This window comes from Balaenoptera acutorostrata, chromosome 4 (genome assembly GCF_949987535.1).
Source record: "Balaenoptera acutorostrata chromosome 4, mBalAcu1.1, whole genome shotgun sequence".
NCBI lineage: Eukaryota > Metazoa > Chordata > Mammalia > Artiodactyla > Balaenopteridae > Balaenoptera > Balaenoptera acutorostrata.
In genome coordinates, this window is record NC_080067.1 from 79,130,721 (window position 1) to 79,154,366 (window position 23,646).

Sequence of the window (23,646 nt, forward strand, 5' to 3'; positions counted from 1 at the left end):
TGTGTTTTTGACCTTGTATACATGTGTATGATATGTTTTATGTATTTGGGGCTTTTACCTGTACTATCAGTTCCTTTGCTTTTGCATCCTAATTTGGGGGTTTTACCTGTATGATCATTTCCTTTGCTTTTGCATTTTAATTTGTCTCCCCAGAATAACTCCATGACCGTATTATTGGAATTCCTTTTGCAACTTGGTACAGAAGACTAAAAAAGCCATTGTCCCACAAAGGGAGGCTGATCCAGATCTCCCAGGTCTAATGTCATCAGTGCCCTACTGACACATCTGTAAGGGAAAGAACACCTTTCACCTGTTCTTCAGAAGCCTGGTTTCTTCGAGAGTTTGGGCTCATACTATTTTGCCTGGCTGAGTTCTATTCCTGTTATTATACCAGTAAAACTATCACATACTCTTCCCCCTTTCATTTGCTTTGGGAAAGCTCAGAGTAACCTTTTAATATACAAGCTTTATGGGCTAATAGTGGCACACACAGAGGCAATGTGCCCAGTTGTAGAACATCAAACTCCATCCTGTTTGTTTATTATAAAACTTAAAATACCTTCCTCAGGCAAGATCCAAAACAATTTCATCCTATTGCATAGTTCACATTCGTCTCTACAGTCAAGTGTATATCATTAGCCAGCTTGCTCTGACAATGGAATCCATCCCCATTTGGTCAAGGTTGAGGAACAGTAAAGATATCTTGTGCCCATCTAATGAGTGCAGTGTCTCTTTCATTGTCCAAGCAATCCACCTCCAGCTTTGAGGTTCAAATCCAGGTTTGGAGAAGAGAAAGGTTCATATCCAACCTTGTCGTCTTTCCTTCGGTAGTATATTCGTGTCAGCACAGTTATCAGAAAAGTCTCCAGGATGAGGAGGTGGCAGTTCATCACTGCAGCATGGGGCAAAATATAATGTAGGTTATACTAACTTATAGAGGTGGTATACCACTAGCAGCCCTGGCGTATGAGTTGAACAACACTTTCTCCAATTTGTCCTCAAACCAGGACCTAGAGATACATTAAGTTGTCACAAGTAACATAGCAGGTTAATAGTAGAGCCAGAACCAGAACTTGGCCCTCTACCTCCTGCAATTTGAGGCTAGCATTAAACATTTCTTTTGCATGTTTCATCAGCATGACTTCTGCTTCCTAACCACACCCATTGCTCTTCCTGGAGCTGAGGGTTGAACCCATGGCTTCCTGGGTTGGCCATCAGGGCTGGCCTCAAGCTGTGGGATTGCAGCTCTCCTCTGTGTGATCAGAGAGGTCAGTCTGCTTAGAGCTTCTGCTAGATTTCTTGCAGGTTCCTTTCTCAGTATTCTGAGCAGAACATTCTGAGTATTCTGAGATTGGCTGGCCCAACTTCTATTCTAATTTCCTCTCCTCCCTGACCTCCCCCTCTTGCCCCTCCTGGAATAGAGTAGGAGCTCCTATGTGCTCACCTTGAGACCTGATTTTAGAAGAAAAGGGAGGCGAACAAGCAATCTGCCCACCGTTGGCCAAGACTGAGAAGATGGATGGCTGCAGGGCAGTCAGAATAAGGAGAACCTGCAGAAGAGAAAAGAGAAGTGAGGGTAGGGGCTCAGCATCCCCGGCACTGAGGCCGGCTGGCCCACTGCTGTGTTTGAGATGTGTCTTGTACTTGCCCTCTCTGAGTACACTTTTCTGAAGCACAGCCTCTTCAGGGCAGACTTGGCTTGTCTAGGCTTCCCCACAATAATCATGGGCAGGCTCGGCAATCACAGGGCTTTTACCCGCTAGCCTGACCCTGAGTGCTTCTGGGGCCCAGATCCTTTCTGTGCCCCTTCAGTCCCTTACTCCATTTTAGGCTCTTCTGTCCTCTGTCTTCCTCTGGACCCTCCAATTCTACCTACTATGTGCCTGTAAGCGGCACCTGCTTAGATCAAATGAGAATTTATGTGAAATCACTCTGTTAACTGTAAAGGAGTCATTGTGCCTTGGGAATAGGAGAAGGGCCCAGCAAGGAGACAGAAAGAATGAAATGAGAAGGGAAACAACATTGGGCTAGAAGTCACTGCATTTGGTGGAAAGGTTATCTCTGGGCTTAGAGAATGGAAAGTGTAAAAAGTAAACAAACGTGAGTTTTAGAGAATTGTCAGAAAAGATGTGAAGATGAAGAGGCAGTGTGATAAGAAGAGATGTGGGTCTGGGAGTAGACAGATCTAGGTTTAAATTCCAGTCCCATCCCTTATGAGCCTTTGAACAAGCCCCATAACATCTCAGTTTCCTCATTTGTAAAACAGAAATAATAATGACTCTGAGGATGATAGTGAATTTAAATGTAATTAATGTATGGAAAGTGCCTAGTATGTGGTATAGATACTTCATAGTTGTAGCTGTGATAATGCTGATGTTTCTGGTGGTGATGAATTGCAGGTTTTTAGAAGTAATGGGTAGTAAAGAAAAGAAAAAAGCAAAGGTATAAGAATTTAAGGTTTGATAATACATGTGTTATGGGTTGCATTGTGTCCTAACCCTTAGTACCTCAGAATGTGACCTTATTTGGAAAAAGCATCATTGTTTTGGTAACTAATTAGATGTAATTAGTTAAGATGCGGTCATACTGGAGTAAGGTGGGTCCTTCCTTATTCCAATATGACTGATGTCCTTATAAGAAAAGAGACACAAGACACAGACACATGAGGAGAGAATGCCATGTGACATGCCAGGGATGCCAAGGTTTGCTGCAAATCATCGGAAGCCAGGAATAGTCAAGGAAGGGTTCTCCCCCACAGTTTTCAGAGGAAACACGGGCCGCTGACATCTGGCCTCCAGAACTGTGAGACAACACATTTCTGTTGCTTTAAGCCACCCAGTTTGTGATATTTTGCTACAGCAACCCTTGGAAACTATTACAGCACAGAAAAGCAAAAACTGGGAAAGAGCAGGGATTCTTTTCCAAATCTCACAGGAAACCTAAGGCTTAAGAAGATTCCCAGACCCACTTTTATCCTTTATTAGTCTCAGCTCCTAACCCCTATTATTTGTGTCTCATTATTAACCATCTTTTCTCTCCCAGGGATAGTTACCTGGAACAGAACAAATTTGGCTCCTATGTTCTGCTCGCCCAGGTGCAGCTTGGCTTGACGAAAAAGAATGGCCAGGGTCCACAGAGCTGACAGGGTGGACACGCCAAGGAAAGTGTTGATCCATAGAGCCGTGCTCTTCTCCGAAATCTGGTGGCAGGCCAGAAAGTAGTCAGTGAGGAAGCAAGCCCTTTTCTCCTCCTTTTATTTCCCCTCTCCCGTGGTGGGAAAGGTAAAAAAAACCCAAAGCCTTGGCCCCTTCCCATTTCTTCTCTCCCTGTCAGAGTCCCTGAGCCTCTGCTTTTCCACAGCCACCCTGTCCCTGGGGCTACCCCATTCTTGGGGCCCTGAATTAGGGGATATTGGCTCCAGCTATTCCTTCTAGAGCTCAAAGGTATTTAATGAATCTTGGCCTCCGCTGCCCCTTACTCCTGACTTACATCTGCTGGGTCATAGATGCCATCAGGGAGGAGAAACAGGCCCACCAGGCTCAGTGTTATCTTGAAGAAGACATACTGGAAGGGGCCCAACATCAGCAGCTGAAGCTTTTTCCTGAAGTGGGAAGAGGGTTAGGAACATGGACCCACAAACCACCCACCCCAAGAAGACCTTCCAGTTCCCTCACTGGGCTCCTGGGCTCCGCCATCATAGACATCAACATGGTCAAATGGATGGGGACTTCAGAAGAAGCCAGAGTGTTGAGAGCGTTGGGAACCCTCCTTCTTGCCTCCCACTCACCCTCAGACCAGAATGCTGCCTTTGAGCAAGAACTGAGTTTTGACCCCAACCTCATTAACTGAAATGGACGGAAGGGGAAAGTAAATAGTCCAAAATCCAGTTTGCTCTGTCCAAAATCCAGTTTGCTCTGTGTGGTAAAGTTTGTAGGGGACAGTGAGCTTAAGTGATGGGAACTTAGGAGTTCTCCTTCCTCTGCTCCCCTTACCCCTGCGTGGGTGCCCAGTGTGTGGACCCTGGCTGCGGGATGCCCACCCTTTCATCACTGGCTTTGTTCCATAAAAGCCTAATTCCATGAGGCTTGAAGCAGGGCTGAGAGAGCCAGCAGAGGCTCTTGGGAGAGTGCAGGAGGAGGCTAACCTGTTCTTCCAGGTAGCCTCTCCCTCCCACCTTACCTGGTGAGCATGAGTTTTGGGCAGCAGGGGCAGCAGCAGCAGCAGGGGCCTGTGTGGATCATCATTGGGGTGTCCTTCAGTGTCCTTACTACTGCCTCCTTCCCACCAAAGCCTTCCACCATGACCTGCATCAGCAGGTAAAAGCACATCGCATAAAACCTGGAGTTGGGGGAGAGGTGGGCCTGAGAGTACACAGAAGGGGAGGTGGCAGCAGCTGATAGGACAGCCCTTCCTGCCAAAGAAAAACAGACTGCAAAGGGGGCAGGGAGAGGTGGGGCTTCCTGAGGGGATCAGGTAGGGGCTAGGCGTTTTGAGTGTGTGACCCAAGAGGAAGTGAGAGAGAGGACAGGGTAGGAAGAGGGCAATTTCAGGCTGTGGGAATGAAATGGTGCCTGAGGATGAACTGGAAGTTCAAGGGCTCTATTTGTGATCACTTGGTTTGCACGGATTTATGGAAGGGATAGGGGATAAAAGAAGACATGGACTCGAGTCCTGGGGTTGAGGGGAGCAGAGTGGGGGACCCCAGAAGGATATCCAGTTCAGCTGGGGGCAGGGCAGGACACTCACGAGGTTATGGCCATTTCCACGAGCATGAGGGCGCGAGGGATCCAGAGACCAAAGCAGCAGAACACAGACACTATCTGCTTGGAGAAGAGCAAGGAGCTGGTTAGGGCAAGTAAGGAGGCTTCGTGCTCACCTTTTGCAGCAAGGTCTCAAGGAAGCAAAACCTAAACATTCAAGGCACCATTACTTCAAAGTAACCAGCTGGAAAAATAACTAGTTAAAGTGACCTTGAGTCAGGGGGCTCTTTTGAAGACTATCTCAACTTATATCACTGGGGTAGGAGTAGGTCAGTTCATCTTTAAGATGTTATTAGAGCATCTGATGTCTTGAGATGGCCCAGGCAGATGTCATCTGGCAGGAAAGGACCTCAAGGGCTTTGTTCTTCCCGCCAAACAGACACAGAGCTCACCACATGGAAAGAGAAGTCCCATTTTATGACCTGGGAACATGCCAAAGACCTATCTAATAGCTGTGGGAGTGAGTTAAAAAGACCTATGACGTAAGGGTAGAGTGAGCATGACCCCATGGGAAAAGGTTCTTTTCCTCCTACCCTCTGAGGAACAGGAAGTTGGTGTGTCCAAGAAGGAGGCTTGCAATATTGTAGCAGGGGAGTAGCGAGTGAGGCTGCCGGTGGGCTGAGAGGGTTCTTCAGCTGTTTCTGTGGCTCTAAGATATTTCAAACGCTCCATCCCACTGCCTGTTGACCTTACAAGCATGGGGTCCTGACTGCAGATATCAGACTAAAGCCCTCACCCTAAGGTGGTAGAGGAAGGCAACTTGAATTGTTGAGTTTAAAGGAATCCTCAAGATGGACCCTGCCTCCCCTCCAGTCCCTCCCAAAAGGCAGCTACAGGGCCCTCACCGTGGGCGCAGAGCTGCTCCAGAGCAGAGTCTTCCTCTTGATGGGGCAGTAAGTGTTCTTGTACAGGTAGACAGCATCCTCCAGGAAGATGGCGACTGAGCCCAGGGCAAGCAAGGTCATGATGACCGTGAGAGAAATTTCCGCAGGGCCCAATGCTAGAGTGGAAAGAGAGGGCAGACTCCAGTGAGCTGAAGACCAGGACTGAGGAGCAGAAGATGTGGGCTTCCTCATGTGCATCTAAATTGCTTTACCATATCTAGAATTACCTGGTCTAGGCCCCCTCATGCAGAGATGGGCTTTTTCTTAGATCTAGGGTATCCTACATGTGACTAAGAAATAGTCATTCTTCTGCATTCATGAGAGACTAGACCAGATAATTCTAGGTATGGTAAGGCTTATCTGAACCAGGATATAGACACCAAACAAGTTTGTACATAATTAGCAAAAATTCTAAATTAGGAGGTCAACAGGGCTTATTCAGTTTTCTATTTCAGTGTCAGGTGTTTTGCTAGCAGACAGGGACCAATTAACATTATAATTAAAGCAGAATATAACTCTTGATTTACTTTAGAGCTGTTTAAATTTGATTTCAAAAATTATGTCACAAAACTGGGACATAGGAAGGGACTTTAACAAAAGAAATGGGTACGAGTAAAGACTCCAAGGACATTTGACCCACGTTGGCCTCACACTTAGTCTTACATTAAATGTGGCCCAGTAGCTCTCTTTAGTGTTTATTGAAATCATTTGAGGAGTTGTTAAAAAGTAGCTGTCCAGACCCTTTCCTCATAGATGCTGTTTCAACAGATCTGGAACAAATCTGGGATGGACCCAGTAATCCACATTTTAAACAAGCTCACCTGATTATGGTCAGAGGATAACAAACATTTTTTCAACAAACACCAGTGAAGCTCCTCTGGCCTCACCATTGCTAACAGGAAAACATTAATAGAGTCACAATATTTGTTTCTGAACATGTTCTAACCAATGCAACAATTAGTTTTAAACAAAGGGCTCTGTGTCCTCAGTGACTAAGCCTGGACCCTCATTTATCTAAGTCTCTTCCCTAGTTGGCAGACTCTTTCCTTTCAGCCACTTAACTGGCTAGATGACAGATGAAGTGGGGTAAGACTGTCAGAGTCCAGGGCACTGTATTATTACATTGGGAGTAAAGTATGAGGAAGGCATTGGCTGGTCTGCCCTATGTTTTCATGACTGAGGGCAACTCAGGCAGAGATATTACTGCTGACACCAAAACAGGGAGGAAGGAGACCATACCACAGTAAAGACTTGAGGTGTCATCTGGGTCAGTCATACCTGGCGGCACCACAAGGAGCAACCAGGACAAAGGTGAATTTGTCAAAAAATATGTTGATCCTCATTGTTCTTATTTCAGGGCACACGTATTTCTCTCTGTTTCTGTTTGCTTTATCCAATAGGCCCTTTACCTCTGACCACAGTTAGGTCTGTGATCAATCCAGAGGACCTGCCATGGGGAAGGTGGCCCTTGGATTCCAGGTCCCAAGTTGTACTTCTGAAGTCAGTAGTAAGCTTTTCCTTTCTATTACAGGCCTCAAAAGACAGGACTGTGCTATTTTTTCTTCCTTCCTCCCCATTCCTGCCTCCACCCCGCCTCCACTTAATTAGGATACAGACCTCTCTGGGTGACCAAATTACTGGCTTGGCATTGCTGTTGCTGTTTAACTCTGTTGCCTCTTTCTCAATTACCTCTACAGATATTACTCCAGTAGGCTCTGCAAATTTTAAACATTAAGAAAACAAAACAAAACAAACAAACAAAAGCCAAATAAACACCTGGTTGCAGTCCTTTATTAAAAAGATACTTTACCTTCCTTCCTTGAAACTTTAAAAATATAAACATCATGGGGTGGGGTTGGGGGCTGACACAATTTTACCCTTCTACAATAAAAAAGTGGATTTAAAACAATTATGATTGTTTTATCATGAGATACACATATATCAAAATAATTCCAGATAGATTAAAGAGATAAACCTTTAAAAATCAAACAGGGAAAATTGAGAGAAGGAAAAGAAAAGAGAGAATTGTATCTGCATCAAGACTTTGGAGAGGGAAGACCTACCTAAGCTTAGGTGTAATCCAAGAAATCACAAAGAGAACGATGGTCAAATGTGACATAAAGAGTTTAAACTTCTGAATGTTAAAAAAATATATAGGCAGCAAACAGACTGAGGGAAAGCATTTTTAATAAATGTGTACACAAGTTTAAGATTTTTATTATGTAAAGAAAATAACAAAAACAGAAGGCTCTTGCAAATGGGAAAATGATACTAACACAGTTCAGGAAGTGGGAAAATAGTCAACCTGCCTAGCAGTCAGAGAAGAGCAAAATAACAGTAATATATTATTTTTTGTTTTATTTAAAGATAATGTTTATAATATTAATAGCCCTAAATTTTAAAAAACTTAAATGTCCAACAATACTGAAATTATTATGTAAAATACTCAATAGAATATTATGCAGGCATGAAAAATTTGTGCATACCATAAAAAAATCTTTGCAAAGACTATGTCCTAATATTTAAAAAATGTGTAAACACTGTTTTAAAAAACAGAAAAACTTATTAACAGATCCACACATTTATGGTCATCTGATTTATGACAAAGGCTTCTCTACAATTCAGGGAGAAAGGATTCTTTTTGAGAAAGTGCTGGGTTAATTGCGTCTCGTTTAATATGCAAAGTGATAAAAAAGAACACTGACCCCTCCCTCACATCATACAAAAATACCTAAATGTGAAAGTTAAAACAATAAAGTTTTTAGAAGAAAACAGAGAAGTACACCTTAATGACTTTGAGATAGGCAAAGATCCTTTTAAAATAGGACACAAAAGCACTAATCATAAAGAAAAAAAATTGATAAACTGGACTTCCTTAAAATTAAGAATTTCCATTTGACAAAGAAAACCATTAAGACAATGAAAGGGCATGCTCAGACCGAGAGAAGATATTTGCAATACAAATACCCAACAAAAGACTCGTATCCATAATATATAAAGAATTCCTATCAGTAAGAAAAAGAACACAATTTTTAAAAGTGAAAAAGACCTAAACAATAACTTTTCAAAAGAAGATATCCAAATGTTCAAGAAGCATAAAAAGGTGCTAAATATTAACAGTCACTGGGGAAATACAAATGTGAGGTGCCATTATATACCCACCAAAAGGGCTAGAATTGCTTTTAATTTTAATCATCCTTTGACGGATGATTCTAAGTGCTGGTGAGGATGAGGAACAATTGGAACTCTCGCACATTGCTATTGGGAGTGGTGCCACCACTTTGGAAAACAGTTTGGTAGTATCTACTAAAGCTTAATATCCTGTGACACAAAAATTCCACTCACGGAAACATATTTAATAGAAATGAGTGCCTTAATCACCAAAAGAATGTTCAGAGCAGCATTGTTCATAATGGCCAAAACTGGAAACAGTCCACATGTTCTTCAGCAAGAATACAGATGTGGGCTTCCCTGGTGGTGCAGTGGTTAAGAATCCGCCTGCCAAATCAGGGGACACTGGTTCGATCTCTGGTCCAGGAAGATCCCACATGCCGCGGAGCAACTAAGCCCGTGCGCCACAACTACTGAGCCTGCGATCTAGAGCCTGCGAGCCAAACTACTGAAGCCCGCGCGCCTAGAGCCCGTGCTCCGCAACAAGAGAAGGCACCGCAATGAGAAGCCCGCTCACCACAACTAGAGAAAGCCCGCGCGCAGCAACGAAGACCCAGTGCAGCCAAAAATAATAAAATAATAATAAAAATCATTGCCCTTTACTGTATGTAATTTATGACTAAAACAAACAAATCTTTATGTGAAAGGCAGAATGCAAAATTAGCAAAGGGAATTTCCCTGGCAGTCCAGTGGTTAGGACCTGGTACTTTCACTGCCAGCGGCCTGGGTTCAGTCCCTGGTAGGGGAACTAAGATCCTGCAAGCTGCGTGGTGTGGCCAATAAATAAATAAAAATAAAAAATAAAAATAAGTAGCGCAGTAAAATTATAACCATGTTTAAAGGATTTGACTGGGGAGAGAAAGGTAGAAAAGAGTTGATGGAAAGAGTGGGGCCCTAATATCTTTATCATATAAAATGGAAAGTGAAGAAGTACTGTCCATAGTTGGCAGAATAAGAAATAAAATATAGGTGTAGTATATACAGCTATACAGATAACCAACTAAAAATATTGACATAACTATGTGGAAAGAGTGGAAGAAGTTTGGTGCTAAGTGAATTAAATTTTCATGTATTATAGAGGCAGCTACAGATAATGTCCAAAATTGATACCACAGGAAATAATGGTAATTTGAAGGTAACTATCAGAATAATCATCAGCTAAAAAAGGAGGATGAAGTTTAGAAACAAGAGGACTTCCCTGGCGGTCCAGTGGTTAAGACTCTGTGCTTCCACTGCAGAGGGTGCGGGTTTGATCCCTGGTCAGGGAAGTAAGATCCTGCATGCCGCATGGCATGGCCAAAAAAAATTTTTTTTAAAGAAAAAAGAAATGAGAATAAATAGGGCAGGGGATAGTTGATTTTCTTTAGTAGCCTTTTTGTACTATTTAAATTTTTAACACATGTTCATGTGTTACTTTGATAAAATAAAAAAATTAAAAAATCATTGCCTAGAAAAAAGCCTAGAAATTAATTAACAATGCTGTCTTTGAGTGATGATACTGTGGGTGGTTTTTGTCTTCTTTCTTTTCCAATTATTCTATAATGAATACGTATCTTATAACAAAAAAGTTTTTTTTTAAACACATACTTTGCCAAACATAGAATGACATGAAAAAATTCATATGACGTCATGCTTATAAAAACAGGACATAAAATTGTAGTATGGGATGATTTCCACTAATGTTAAATAAAAGCATAGAAAACAGAACTTATACTACGATATTTGCAGTGCTGGTCTTGAGTGGTGGGACCATACACGACTTTTCCTCTTTTCACTTTTCTCTATTTTCGTATTGACTTTATTGAATTATTTTTACAATAGAAATGTTTAGTTAAAAAAAACACAGACAAAATATAAAGTCCAGATAGGCAGAAACCAAAATTAATTCAGTAGATTTCTAAAAACCAACGTCCATTGTTGGCAAGGGGCATACCGCTGCAGGCCTCTCCTTGTGGGATTCCCCCACCCCCTACTTGACTCTTGTCCTCATCAGCTCACTGAGAGCTGAGAGTGGAAACAGCCCTTCCAGAAGCCAGCAAGTGTTCACTGTCCTTGACTGTTCCCCCTCCTTGAAAATCTCCCTCCCCTTGACCCCCAGAACAACAGTTCTCCTGGTTCCTCTCCTGGTCTCTGACCCTATGTCTCCTCTACTGATTCCTCATCCTCTCCCGCACCCTGCATTCTCCAAACTCAATCGCTGCCTCTCGCCTCTTCTGTTCATTGAGGTTTAGGATTTCCCTACCACTCCTCAGCCTCCCAACAACCACCTGAGCTGTTTCCACCTCCAGAACTTTATGGTACTTGGCTCCTGTCTGTTTGTCTTTTCTCCCTGAGCTCCCTGTGGCGGGCTCCTTCCCATCACTGAGCTCTCTGCTCAAATCCCCCTCCTCAGCCAGCCTCCCTTGAGCGTCCAGTGTGGTGTTACCTCCTCTCCCTCAAGCTGCCCCCCACAGTTAGGTTATTTACATATTTATTTACTTGTTTATTGTCTATCCCCATCGGAGTGATGGTAGTATAAACTCTGTGAAGGCAGGGATTTTGTCAGGCTTGTTTTCTGTTCTATCTCCAAATGCATGGAGCAGTAACTGTGACTATTTGTTGAATGAAAGAAATGACCCCATGAGAATTCTTATTGTCATCTCCATTTTATAGGTTTTTTCAGGAAACTAGGCTTAGAGAGTTGAGCACCTCACCCATGGTCACACAGCCTGGAAGTGACGGAGCTGGGATTTAAACCCAGGGGTTCCTGACCCTAAGTCCATTCTCTTCACCATTACACATGCTGACTCTTGGTGTGTGTTCACATAGCTATGGAAGGAAATGTGGAGTGATATAAACGATCAAATGCAGCCCTAAAACTTGCTTAAGTTGATGAAGGTGGACGTGAGGCATATTCCAACTGTTCAATATGGAAGTGCTTTTGCAGTTTCTTGTATCTGCTGGCTTTGGTGCTCTATTCTTTCTCAAACTTGCAGCATCTACCGGCTCTTGTATCCACTTCCATAGCGCAAAAGCTATGAGAGAGAGAACTTCCTTAGCATACATAGCCCGACACCACTACTCTACCTCAAATTCATTTATCTTCTTGGAAGATTGTCCTCTATCTTTTTTTTTCTGCATCTTAATAGATATAATGGAACAAAAGTATCCAGTGGCTCCAGGATCTTTGGAAACACTTTAAACAAGGTTAAACATGTTTCTTTCCTGTGGAGTATACCAAGTTTTAAATCTGATTTAATTGTTAATTTCCAAAAGGAGGTTACAGAATATAGCTTTTGCAAAACTTATTTTTCTACAGGCTCTGTCTTCATGGAGCACTCCTTGGGATTAGTATTCCAAGGAACACGTTTTGGGAAATGCTTGTCTAACTCACCTGTTTGAATACAATTATACCTTTAGCAACTAGCAAATTTCCCTCTGTATCTGTAACAGTGAAGATTACTTTTTAAAATAATGAAAACAATATAAGAACATTAAAACTTTGAAAAAAGAGTATCACCATAATCCTAGCTAGTTCCTAAGCAAAAATTATTTTCATTTTTGCATAATGTATTTCCATGGAAGTTAAGAGCGTAGGCTCTGAGTTCAAAGTAAAATTCCATTTACTCCTTGCTCTATAATCTTGGGCAGGTCATTTACCCTCCAATTAAACTTCTTAGCATGGAATGTAGTATTTGCTCAGTAAAAACTAGCTTTAAAAAAGCATCCTGGTTAAAGTTCATACATATTGTATTACTGCAATCATACTGTAAAATTTTGCATTCTGTTTTTTTTCATCTAACATTTCATCACAGCCTGTCAAAAATTATTTTTATAATTATTTTTAAAATTATAAAGATTTAAAAAATAAATATAGTCATAGAGAAAACATTAATATATCCATAATCCATTTTAAAGAGTGTTGCGATATTGCCAACTTTGCGTCAAAAGTTATTCTTAGAAAAATAAAACATTACAGATGTACTTGAAGGCCTCTGTATATACCTCCTGGATCCTTTTCCCTTCCCTACCTCACCTCCCAGGGCTAACCACTATTCTGAAGTTGAGGTGTATCTTTTCCTGTATGTTTTAATTTTTTACAATATATGTACATACTCAACATATTATATTGCTTTGCATGAAAAAAAATCTATATAAATGGTATTAACCTGTGAAATGCTTTTCCACTCAACATTGTTTTCATGGTTGTTATTATTTTCATTGTGACAAACAAATGCTACCATAAGCATTCTTAAATGTGTCTCCTTGGCATGTATAGGAGAGTTCCTCTATTCAAACACTTAGAATTGCTGGGTTGTAGGAGATGAGAATCTTCAGTGTTAAAGGTATCTAATTATTCTTCAAAATGGTTATACCAATTTGTACTCCCACCAGCAGTCTATGAGAGTTCACAGTTCACCTTAAATTCACCATCACTTGGGATTATCGGACTTTTAACTTTCATCTTTGAGAGAGTAGTGAAATGTTTTTTCATTGTTTAACTTGAGGTTCCCTAATTCCTAACAAAACAGATAATCTTTTTGTACCTTTATTGGCCATTTGGGTTTCCTCTTCTAGTATGAATTGTATGATCATCTATTTTACCTGATTTTTATTGGGTAATTTTTCTTATACTGACTAATCATCCTTTGTTGGTTATAAGGCTTGAAAATATCTTCTCCCAGTCTTTGGTTTGGCTTTTAACATTGTTTATAGTGTTTTTAGTTGTACAGAATTTTGTTTGCTTTATGTAGTCAATCTTCAAGATCACTTGTGCTTTCTTGTGTTTTATTTTAGAAATTATTCTCTACTTCCAACCATAAGGATATATCTTTCCATATTTTCTTTTGTAAAAATGTTTGCATTTACATTTAGGTAATCTATCTGGATTAAAGCTACACTGGAGTTATTTTCATGTTTATTTACTTGCCATAGGGACAGGCAATTGTCCAGCATCACTCCTCAAAGAGTCCATCCTGTCCCACTGATGTGTATACCATCCTTTCATATAGCAAGTCCCCAGGTGGCCATGGGTCTATTTCTAGGCCTTCTATTTTATTTCATTTTTCTGCTTGTCAGGCCCCTTGTGAAACAGGAGGGAAGGGGGCAGGGCACAACCTCTAAAAACCATAGCTCTTGAGGATGCGACATAAACTGGTTAGAAACAACTAGGTCCAAGATGGTGGAAGATTCAACTTCCAGTGGACCTTGAGCCTCATTATACGCTCATTGTAATATATTAGCATATGCTAAATGACACACCCACAGGTGCTATGACAGTTCGGAGGCCAACCATAAAAGGACAAAAAATGAGCAGTGCCCCAATTCCTGGAAATCTCCGCCCCTTCCCCAAAATAGTTGGAATAATCCTCCCACTAGTTAGCCTATGAAATTACCCAGCCCATAAAAACTAATCACCCCGTATTTCAGGGCCTCTCGCCTTCTGAGATGTGTCACACTCTGTCTATGGAGTGTGTATCTCTGTAAATAAATCTACTTCTTACCTATCACTTTGCCTTTCACTGAATTTCTTCTGTGCGGAAGCATAAAGAACCTGGTCTTCAGTAAGTCCTGAGACCAGGTGTGTGATTTCAATGAAAAGACAGTGGGGAACTTCCCTGGAGGTCCAGTGGTTAAGAGTCCTCACTTCCACTGCAGGGTGCACGGGTTTGACCTCTGGTCGGGAAACTAAGATGCAACATGCCACTCAGTGCGGCCAAAAATAAATAAATAAATAAATTTTTTTGGAAGGAAAAAAAAAAGACAGTGGGTTCAAGTCCCAATCTGAGTTGTGTGGTTGCAGTTATTACATTACTGCTTTAATTACTCTAGTCTTGATATATAACCCTTAATATCTTCCTTACTCTTTATCAAAATTGTCTTGGCTTTTCTTGGCCCTTCACTCCCACAAATAAATGTTTGGATCAGTCCAGTAAAAAAAATAATCGTGTAGGGATTATAATTGCAATCATATCACAGGCATTTCAAAAACAGATTATTCAAAGTTTCAATAGTTCTTCCCAGAATAGTTCTTTCTTAAATGGCATTTAATTTAAGGAATAACAGAGTTTATAAATGAAGGAGGATGGGGTTTCACCACATCCTCCAATGGGCACCTCTTCCTGACTCTCCTATTTCTGTCAGTGTCATCACCACTGTCCAGATTCTCAGAGTCATCATTAGAGTTTCTTTTTCCTTCACTTACCTTGTCTAAATATTTACCAGATTGCCTGCTCTTTCTTTGGATTGCCTGTATTTTCCAATCTTCCCTTCCTTTCCCTGACACTGATCTGGCTCAGGTTTTGCCCTTCCTGCTGGGCTGGGGCAATAACCTCCAATTTATACCCCTGATTCTCAAGGCTCTTCTTCCCCAAAGTCTAACTTGATTGTTGATTAATGATCCTGAAACACTATCCAGCCCCTCCCAATCTCAGAGCCCTTGTCCGCTCCTTCTGTCTGCAGGATAAAGTACAACTCCTCTGCCTGACATTCATCAGGCCCCACCTTACCTGCCCAGCCCTCTCAATTGTCCCCTGCTTCCCCACCAGTAACCTTGAACCTTGCCAGATCCAGCTCCTCAGTGTCTGGAGAACCTGCCTGCTCATTCTATCTCCACCCCAACCCCAGCAGTGCCCACCACCGGCTCTCCACTTTCCAACTGCTACCCACTCCAACAGTTCCACTTGGGAACGAGGCAGCTCTCCAGACTACCAGACTCAGAATGGTCTCCCTGCTTTGAACATCCTTGGTGCTTCTATTTGCACATTTTGTAGCAAAGCAATGTGAGATCCATTTTCATTGTGTAAGGAAGGATTTCCCAATCTCAGCACTATTGACACATTGGCCCAGATAATTCTTTGTTGTGGGGACTTTCCTTTGTTTCCAGGGCAACATCCCTGACCTCTACCCACTAGATGCCGGTAGCACCCTCTAGCTGTGGCAACTGAAACTGCCTCCAGACAGTGTCAAAAGTCTCCAGTGGGACAAAATTGCCTCTGGTTGACAACACTGGTGTGTTATCACTCGTACCACCAGCTGCACTCTCTGAACAAGAGGTCCCTGGAGCTGGACGTAGCATCTGCCTACTGGCATGAACCATAGAGCAGCTACAAGGCCTCTCTGGACACCCTCTGGCAGTTGGTATTCACTCTGGTTCAAAACATCTGAAACGAGGCTGAACACTGTCCGAGGACATGCCCATGTCTGCCTCCTAGTTCACACTGACCACATCCTGCTGTTCAGGAAGAGTCTACTCCTTGAGGTAGATGTCAGGAAGGAGGCTGGGAAAGGCATTAAGGATACCATAGAGACACAGACTCCTATTCATCAGTGCCTAAGAGGTAGTTAGTCATGCAGTAGGGAAACCAAATAAAATTTGCTTTCAAGATTCTAGGGTCATTTGATTGTCATGTTTTAGGTGCCCAAGGAATAAACAGAGTCCCATCATCTGCCTTTCACTTTCAAAAGAAATTCAGTAATAGGATCTAGTTGGCCAACACTGTCAGAATACTTTTACAGGTTCACCTAAGTTTTCAGAACGTTATTCATAATAACCACCCCACTAGAATTGTACAGACCTTCTCCTGAGGAGGATGTTGTGCAGACCTCAAGGGGATTCTATGGGGCTCTGGGCACCAGCTTGAGTCCCTGGGTGGCCCTGGGGTCTGAAAAATGCTCCAGACCACTGTCCCCAATTTCAGCTGGGGAGGCCCAGCATGCAGGTTTGTCTGTGGGCCATGTTGTCGTGCCTCTCTTTTGGCCTTTTGTCTCCTCCAGGAGTTGTTCTTCTCCCAGGTTTTTACCATGATAGACAGACACTGGGCCAGTCATCCTCCCAGGCCCTCCAGGCTGGCCAGCTCAGGACCACCTCTCCTCAGCTCCTCTCAGCTCTTCTGACTTCCCCCGGGATGTTCATTTTTTCCCTCCTTTCAGTTCCCTCTACAGAGGGTCCCTGACTCACCTCTCAGAAGTTGGGCTGCTGTGGGAGGGTGAGAGAAGCAGGCAGAAGGAATGCTGTAATTGGTTTTCAGTACCTCCAGAAGATCTGCCGTGTACCTGGAGAGACACCAGCCTGTGTTCAGAATATGGGGACCTGGGGACGGGGAGGGTAGCAGAAGGGACACCAGCAACCTGACATTCCCTCAAATACTCCTGGGTTCAGGGAGCTTGTCCATCCCCCCTCAAGGCCCTGACTCTTAGAGGGAATGGAGAATTGGCCAGGGTCACTGTGTAAGGCAGGCTGCCACCTAGGCCATGGGTAGGTCTGGCTCCAGTGCTCAAAAAGCCCATAGTCCATTTTCTCCACTTCCATCGGGGCAGAAGCCCAGAGGTTGGCTAGGGAGAAAGAGCAGGGTCCCAGAGAAAGAGTGGACCCTTAGTACCAGGAATGGATGTCCAGCTGGTCAGGGCTCTGTGCATGCCCCCCATTGCCCCCACCTCTGGGGTCTTTCTCTCCCTGCTTGGGGGCCAAAGCCAAGGCTCTGAAGGGTCATACACTCGCCCTACCCCACAGTGTCCCTGAGGACCTTGTGGGATGGCCAGACCATTATTAGTCCTGTGTCATTCTGTGTGCTGGGAGCCAAAGGGCCCTGAGAGGGAGGTAGGGACAGGCCAGAGTGAGAGGGGTCCCTGCTGCTTAGCAACTGGCTCCTGGCTCAGGGCTTGCCTCCCTCACTCACCTGGGATCAAGCTTTATCTGAGTCCCGTCTGGCTCCATTGTCTCCTTTTTCTCTCTGGCTTTCCTTCCTGGCAGGCACTGAGGACCCAGGAGGGACAGGCAGGTGTGGGCCCCGGGGGAGGTGGCTCCTGCCGGCTCTGCTGCCTGTGGGACTGGGCTGTGGGTAGGTGGAGTGGCTGGGTCTTCGCTTCTCTCCCTCCTCAGGCCTCCGTGCCCACAAGTTCCTATCTCAGAGTTCACCGCAGAGGAATTTGATCCCCTCAGCTGGCTGAGTTCCCCGGTTCCTACTCCTCCCTGTCTGTAGGTGTGGCCCCTCCTTCCTCCCTCCCACAAATGCCTTTGGCCGCCCCTTGCCCCCAGCCCTCCCTCACCCTCCATCCCTCCTAAGGAGCCTTTTAGGGCTGTGGTAGAGACAAAATCCTTGGTCCTCCCCGCAAAACCCCCTGGTCAGCAACCCCCTCTCCCTCAGAACCTGGCTGGAACGCTGGCTCTGTCCCCCTGAAGATGGAAGTCAGGGCCGAGGCCTTGACTGTGTTGGTGCTGTTGGCTTGGAGTGTGGAAGGGAGGGCTAGCCGGGAAGTCCAGATAAGGCCCATGGGGGTTTCCCAAAGCCCAGCCCACAGCATCCTGATGGCAGGCTCATCCAGCCAAACGGCCCCCGAAGATGCAGCAAATGGGGAGTGGGGAGGGTGTATTTAAGAGGCAGAGTTACTGAGTGAGATTTCTGGGCATTTTGACAGATTCTGAAAAACCGCCGAATTGTATGCTTCTAAACTATTTTATTAATTGGTGATTTCTCTTCTCTCTCCAAGTAGATTTAAACCTATTTAAGGCCAAGCATAGTACCCCTAAGTTCCCAGCACAGGACCTCACACATACTAAATGCTCCTTAGAATTGGTTGCATGACTGATAAAATAATAAAATCATAGCAACAGTAGCTAATGTATATTGAGCATTCATGCACCAGGTGCTGTAGAAATTGCTGCATATTCCTTATCTCATTTAAACCTTACAATTACTCTTATGAGGTAAATGCTATCTTTATTCCCATGTTACAGATAAGGAAACTGAGGCTCAGAGGGGTTATGACACCAGGTTGGATAGAAAGACATGGAGGTGTGGAGAGAGGCAGAAGGAACCTGGGTCAGGGGCTGTGTTGAGGCTCAGATGAAGTTTTCGATAGTAAAAAAAGAAAGAAAGAAGAAAAAAGGCCCATGAGAGGGTCAAGAGAATCAGTTCTGGGAAGGTAGAGAAATCCCCCTGCTCTGGGCTGGTAAGTAAATACAATCAGAGGAAGAAGTTACTGATGTGGCACTAAGAAGACTCCCTACTCCTGTCCCAAAGCACCTCAAAATATCTCCTAAGGTTCAAGAAGAGCCCTCTCCCTCTTTTACCCTTCTCCTAAAGTACAGTTCTCTGGACAGGACAATGTAATGATCCAGGAGTCTCAGGGGCCAATTACCTCCTAAGGTGGAGGTAAGGGCACAACACATAAAATAAGGGCACTAACCTCCTGAGGGTCAGTCGCCTGGGCCCCACCCTAGCAAGGCACAGGCTGACTCAACTTCCTCAACCATTTCCACAGGAGTGCTCCATCCTCCCTGGGTCATTCATCTCTAGCCCGGTGAGAGGCCTTGAGCTTAACCACCCAGAGCCCTGAACTTTAGACTTCCCTAGAGGAGAACACAGGGTGCTGAGGATGTTCTCTGAAACTTCTTTGGGACAGAAATGGGGGGTGGGGGGTGGTGGAGGCAGGAGAGGAGGTTTGAAGAGCAGGAGGGAGTTGGAAAGGGAAGGCTGCTGGGCTGACACTCATGTTCCCGCAGCTGGGCAGCAGGGGCTGGTAGGCCCAGGGGAGGCTGGCTAATCCTCAGGATGGATGATGATGGAAGGAAGAATGGCAGGGGGTTGGTGAGAGGGAGGGCTTTAGTGCTGATGTGGTACTTCTGTCCGACCCAAAGTCCCTATCTTCTATACAGTGGGACCCATGGATTAGTTAAGGCTGGGCCATCCATAGCTAAGGCGTATCAGGAAGATGAGCTGGACCAGCCAATCAAGTTCTTCTCTTGCTAATTTAGGACTGCTAGCTGTCAAACACTGATGTTTAGAATCAAGGAAAACAAATTCTTTGGACTTCCCTGGTGGTCCAGTGGTTAAGACTCCGTGCTCCCAATGCAGGGGGCCCAGGTTCGAACTAGATCCCGCATGCAGCAACAAAAATCCCGCGTGCTGCAACTAAGACGCGGCACAGCCAAATAAATAAATAAATATTAAAAAAGTAATAACCTATTAAAGAAAAAGAATGAATTCTTCACTTCACTTTTTCTTTTTTTTTGGTTTAATTTTCTCCACAAAATCATATGGTAACATGATAAGACATCTATCACTTCAGTTTGGGCTTTCTCAGTGTAAGGGTAATTTTTGAAAAAAAAAGACCAACCAACCATAAATTTCGTCAGTTTTCCCTAGTGCTCCTCAATCATTTGATATTTATTTATTATTTTTTTAATGCTTTATTTCTTCCTTTTAAAAAAATTTCTTTATTTTCTTTATTTCTTTGGCTGTGTCGGTCTTAGTTGCAGCACACGGGATCTTCGCTGAGGCGTGTGGGCTTCTCTCTTAGTTGTGGCGTGTGGGTTTTCTCTCTCTGGTTGTGGCGTACGGGCTCCAGAGAGCATGGGCTCTGTAGTTTGTGGCACTCGGACTCTCTCGTTGAGGTGTGCGAGCTCAGTAGTTGTGGCGCGTGGGCTTATTTGCCCTGTGGCATGTGGGATCTTAGTTGAGTGTGTGTGTCTGTGTGTGTAATGTCTTCATATGGCTTGGGTATCATGGTAATATTAACTTCATATAATGAATTAGGAAGTGTTCTTTCTTCTTTCCTCTTCTATCTCTTGGAAGAGTTTGAGAAGGGCTGGTGTTCATTCTTCTTTAACGTTTGGTATAATTTACCAGTGAAGCCGTAGGCATTCTTTTCTGAAGAGTCTACCATGTTATCAACCTTATTGATATCCCATTCTTCAATTCTAAGCTGTTTTAGACTAGCCCCTTATTGGCTGATTACTTTTGGGGTTATTTAAATAATATTCTCTCTTTTAAAAAAACCCCAGAATAAATAAACAAACTAAATCAAACCAAAACCAAACAGTTTTGGTTTGGTAACCAAGAGGTTACCAGAGGGTAAGGGGCGGGAGGGAGGATAAAATGCGTAAAGGGGATCAACTGCATGGTGATGGATGGGAACTTTTGGTGGTGAACATGCTGTAAGTGTATACAGAATTGGAAATATAATGTCTTACACATGAAAACTATATAATGTTAAAACCAGTGTTAGCTCAATAAAAATACATTTTTTAAAAATTAAAAAAATTTAACTTGCATTCTAATATAATGTCTGTCAACATCATAAGATGCTGCTTCTTTTGCAAGATTTAAAATGTCACTTTGCAATAAGTTGTCATCATACCTGCACTTGGCATTGTTTTGCACTGCAGTTGAGATGTAAAAGGAAGATGCTAGTATTAAAGGAAAGGTGATATTTGAGTGGGGCCTCATTTCTCATTCATTAGTGAATATTTTTGGGTTCTGATGTTTTCATTTACTACACAACATCATAAGTTTAGGGATTCAGATGATGACAACTAAGAACGCAAAAAGGCTCCCGGATTCTAAAACTACAAACATTGGAATACAGGGTGCTAAATTCAATAAATCAATGAAAGAAAAAGTCCACAAACAAACTCTAGAGATTAGCACATAGGGTGTTTATTAGGGGATGATTTTGGGACCAACACCTGTGGAAGGGAAGGGAAAGAAAGGAAAGGGAAGGAAGCAGGGCTGAGCAAAGGGAGAAGTCAATCTGTGGTAAGGGCCTAATAAAAGCCTCAGCCAACTCCAAGGTCACATGGGGGCTAGGATGGCCCTTCGGAATTGTTCTGCATTGGGGCAAAGTGTCTGGGCCTTTATAACCTCGTGTTGGACCACTCCTTGGATGCAACCTGCCCCTGGAAGGAGGTGGGACCCTGGGTGAGGCAATTTTCTTTAAAGAAGGCAATCCCCAAAGCTGAGGCTGTTTTCTAGCCATTGGGGGGATAAGATCTTCATTCCTGAAGGGGGTTCTGGGAGGCACCTCATAGTGTTACCCGCAGATCTTAGTGCACATGAAAAACTTAGTATCTGTCATAAGAGGGAAAGGAAAGCTTATTTGATAAATGACGCCAGAACAACTGATTATAACGACATGGGGAAAATACATGATTAGATAGACCTTTACCTTGTATCTTACCCTTACATTAATTTCAGGTATGTTAAAGAGTTAAATGAAAAAGAAAACAAGAAATATAGTTAAATATTTATCAGATAGAAGGAGTTAAATATAGTTAAATATTTATCAGATAGAAGGAGGGGAAAGACATAGAAATAAGGTAAGATGATGCTAAGGAAATGATCCATAGATTTGATTATATAAAAACAACAAAAACTTTATACACTAAATATTGCATGCAAAATTAAAAGGCAAACAATAATTGGGAACATATTTGCAATAAACACAACCAAAATTTTTAATATAAGAGAGCTCCTGCAAATCAGAAAGAAAAACCCAACACTCCCATCAAAAGCACAATGAGATACCATTTCATGCCCATTAGGATAGATATTGTAAAAAACAAACAAAAACAAAAACAGAAGAAAACAAAAAGTATTAGCAAGGATGCGAAGAAATTGGAGCCCTTGTCCATTGTTAGCAGGAATGTAAAATAATGCAGCTGCTATGGAAAATACTATGGCAGTTCCTCAAAAAACTAAACATAGAATTACCATATGACCCAAAAGATTGAAAGCAGGAACCTGAATAAACATTTGTGCACCCATGTTCATAGCAACATTATTCACCATGGCCAAAAGGTGGAAACAGCCTAAATGTCCATCAACATTTAGGATGAATGAATAAACAAAATGCGGCATATACATACAATTAAATATTGTTCAGTCTTAAAAAGTCAGGAAATTCTGATACATGCTACAACATACCAACTTCCAAGACTGCTGAAGCTCAAGGATGAATCTTGAGGACATTATGCTGAGTGGAAAAAGGCAGATACAAAAGGACAGATGTATGATTCCACTTCTGTGAGGTACCTAGAATAGTCAAATTTCATAGAAATAGGAAGTAAAACAGTGGTTACCAGGAACTGGGGAGAGAGGGAATGAGGAGTTATTGTTTAATGGTACACAGCTTCCACTTGGGATGATGAAAAAGTTCTGGAATGGATAGTAGTGATGGTTTATACATAACATAAGTTTTATGTTATGTATATTTACCGCAATAAAAAAAAGAGAAAAATACTTCTACATTTGAAATGTGAGCAAGCAAACGATGTACAAAGGCAATTCACAAAACAACTACAATAAAATGACCTATAGATATATAAAAATATTTAATTTCATAAGTAATTTAAGGAGATATAAATTAAAAGATCAAGTTATCATTTGTCCTCTATAAAATTGGAGAAATTATTTTACATTAATACCTAATTATAGTGTTAGTATTATGATATGGGTATGGTCATAATAGTATAAACGTGCACAAACTCTCTAGAAAGCATTTGTAAATTATGTAAAATATGTTTTACTTAAAATTTTTTTAAAATGTGACATACAAACTTTATTTAACAAAAGTAACAGGTAAAGTCAAACAGGCACTTATATTAAGAGAAAAACTGACTAGAAGAAATTTTATCTTAACCACCTTATAGTTAACCTACTTGCAGTTTCATTTAACTGAGCTCTGTTGCTGTGAAGAATACAGCTCATGCACAGATATGGATGAACGGTCTGTACATTTTCCAAGTATTCACTGGATACTACCTTATATACACATATACATTAAATTTGAAAAAGATTTAATTGATGATCCCCAGATATACTTCATTTTTGTTGACCTTTTGGAAGAGGTCGTATGAAGCGAAGAAGGTGTGCTTCTGGCTCATGAACCGTGTAATGAACCCAGCCTAGACTCCCAAGTCTCCTCCACTCCTCCTCAGACATCAGATGGGTTTGGGGTACTTGTTTGGAAAGTTCTCTGGGTAACATGACATGCCAGCACTCGTGGTGCTCATCGAAGTACTTGTCCGAGTAGCAGATCTGCTCATGGGCCATCCTGCGGGCGGGCACTGG

The 23,646-nt window shown here is 42.7% G+C and overlaps 2 protein-coding genes across 2 annotated transcripts; both read right to left on the bottom strand.

The window, feature by feature from the left end:
• Window positions 1–524: 524 nt before the first annotated feature.
• Window positions 525–17,700, bottom strand: SLC51A (solute carrier family 51 subunit alpha). The gene is made up of 9 exons (XM_007171613.2): window positions 17,473–17,700; window positions 16,755–16,849; window positions 5,606–5,760; window positions 4,747–4,820; window positions 4,180–4,338; window positions 3,490–3,601; window positions 3,053–3,199; window positions 1,445–1,550; window positions 525–892 (listed from the first exon to the last, which is right to left on the bottom strand). The coding sequence occupies exons 1-9, from the start codon at window positions 17,508–17,510 to the stop codon at window positions 735–737; spliced, it is 1,044 nt and encodes a 347-aa protein (XP_007171675.1). The 5' UTR covers window positions 17,511–17,700; the 3' UTR covers window positions 525–734.
• A 5,530-nt stretch (window positions 17,701–23,230) lies between these two features.
• LOC114236419 (cyclin-dependent kinases regulatory subunit 2-like) lies at window positions 23,231–23,628 on the bottom strand. The gene has a single exon (XM_057546036.1). The coding sequence runs from the start codon at window positions 23,626–23,628 to the stop codon at window positions 23,398–23,400; it is 231 nt and encodes a 76-aa protein (XP_057402019.1). The 3' UTR covers window positions 23,231–23,397.
• Window positions 23,629–23,646: the final 18 nt, after the last annotated feature.

Bases quoted from the DNA above. Each gene is read 5' to 3' on its own strand.
- LOC114236419 (XM_057546036.1), bottom strand. From the start codon at position 23,628: ATGGCCCATGAGCAGATCTGCTACTCGGACAAGTACTTCGATGAGCAC.
- SLC51A (XM_007171613.2), bottom strand. From the start codon at position 17,510: ATGGAGCCAGACGGGACTCAGATAAAGCTTGATCCCAG. The intron at 5,761-16,754 runs GTGAGTCAGGGA...TTTCCACTCTAG, and splicing joins AGCAGCCCAACTTCTGAGAG to CATTGGGCCCTGCGGAAATT. The intron at 1,551-3,052 runs GTAACTATCCCT...TCTCTTCTGCAG, and splicing joins CCAAATTTGTTCTGTTCCAG to GTTCTCCTTATTCTGACTGC.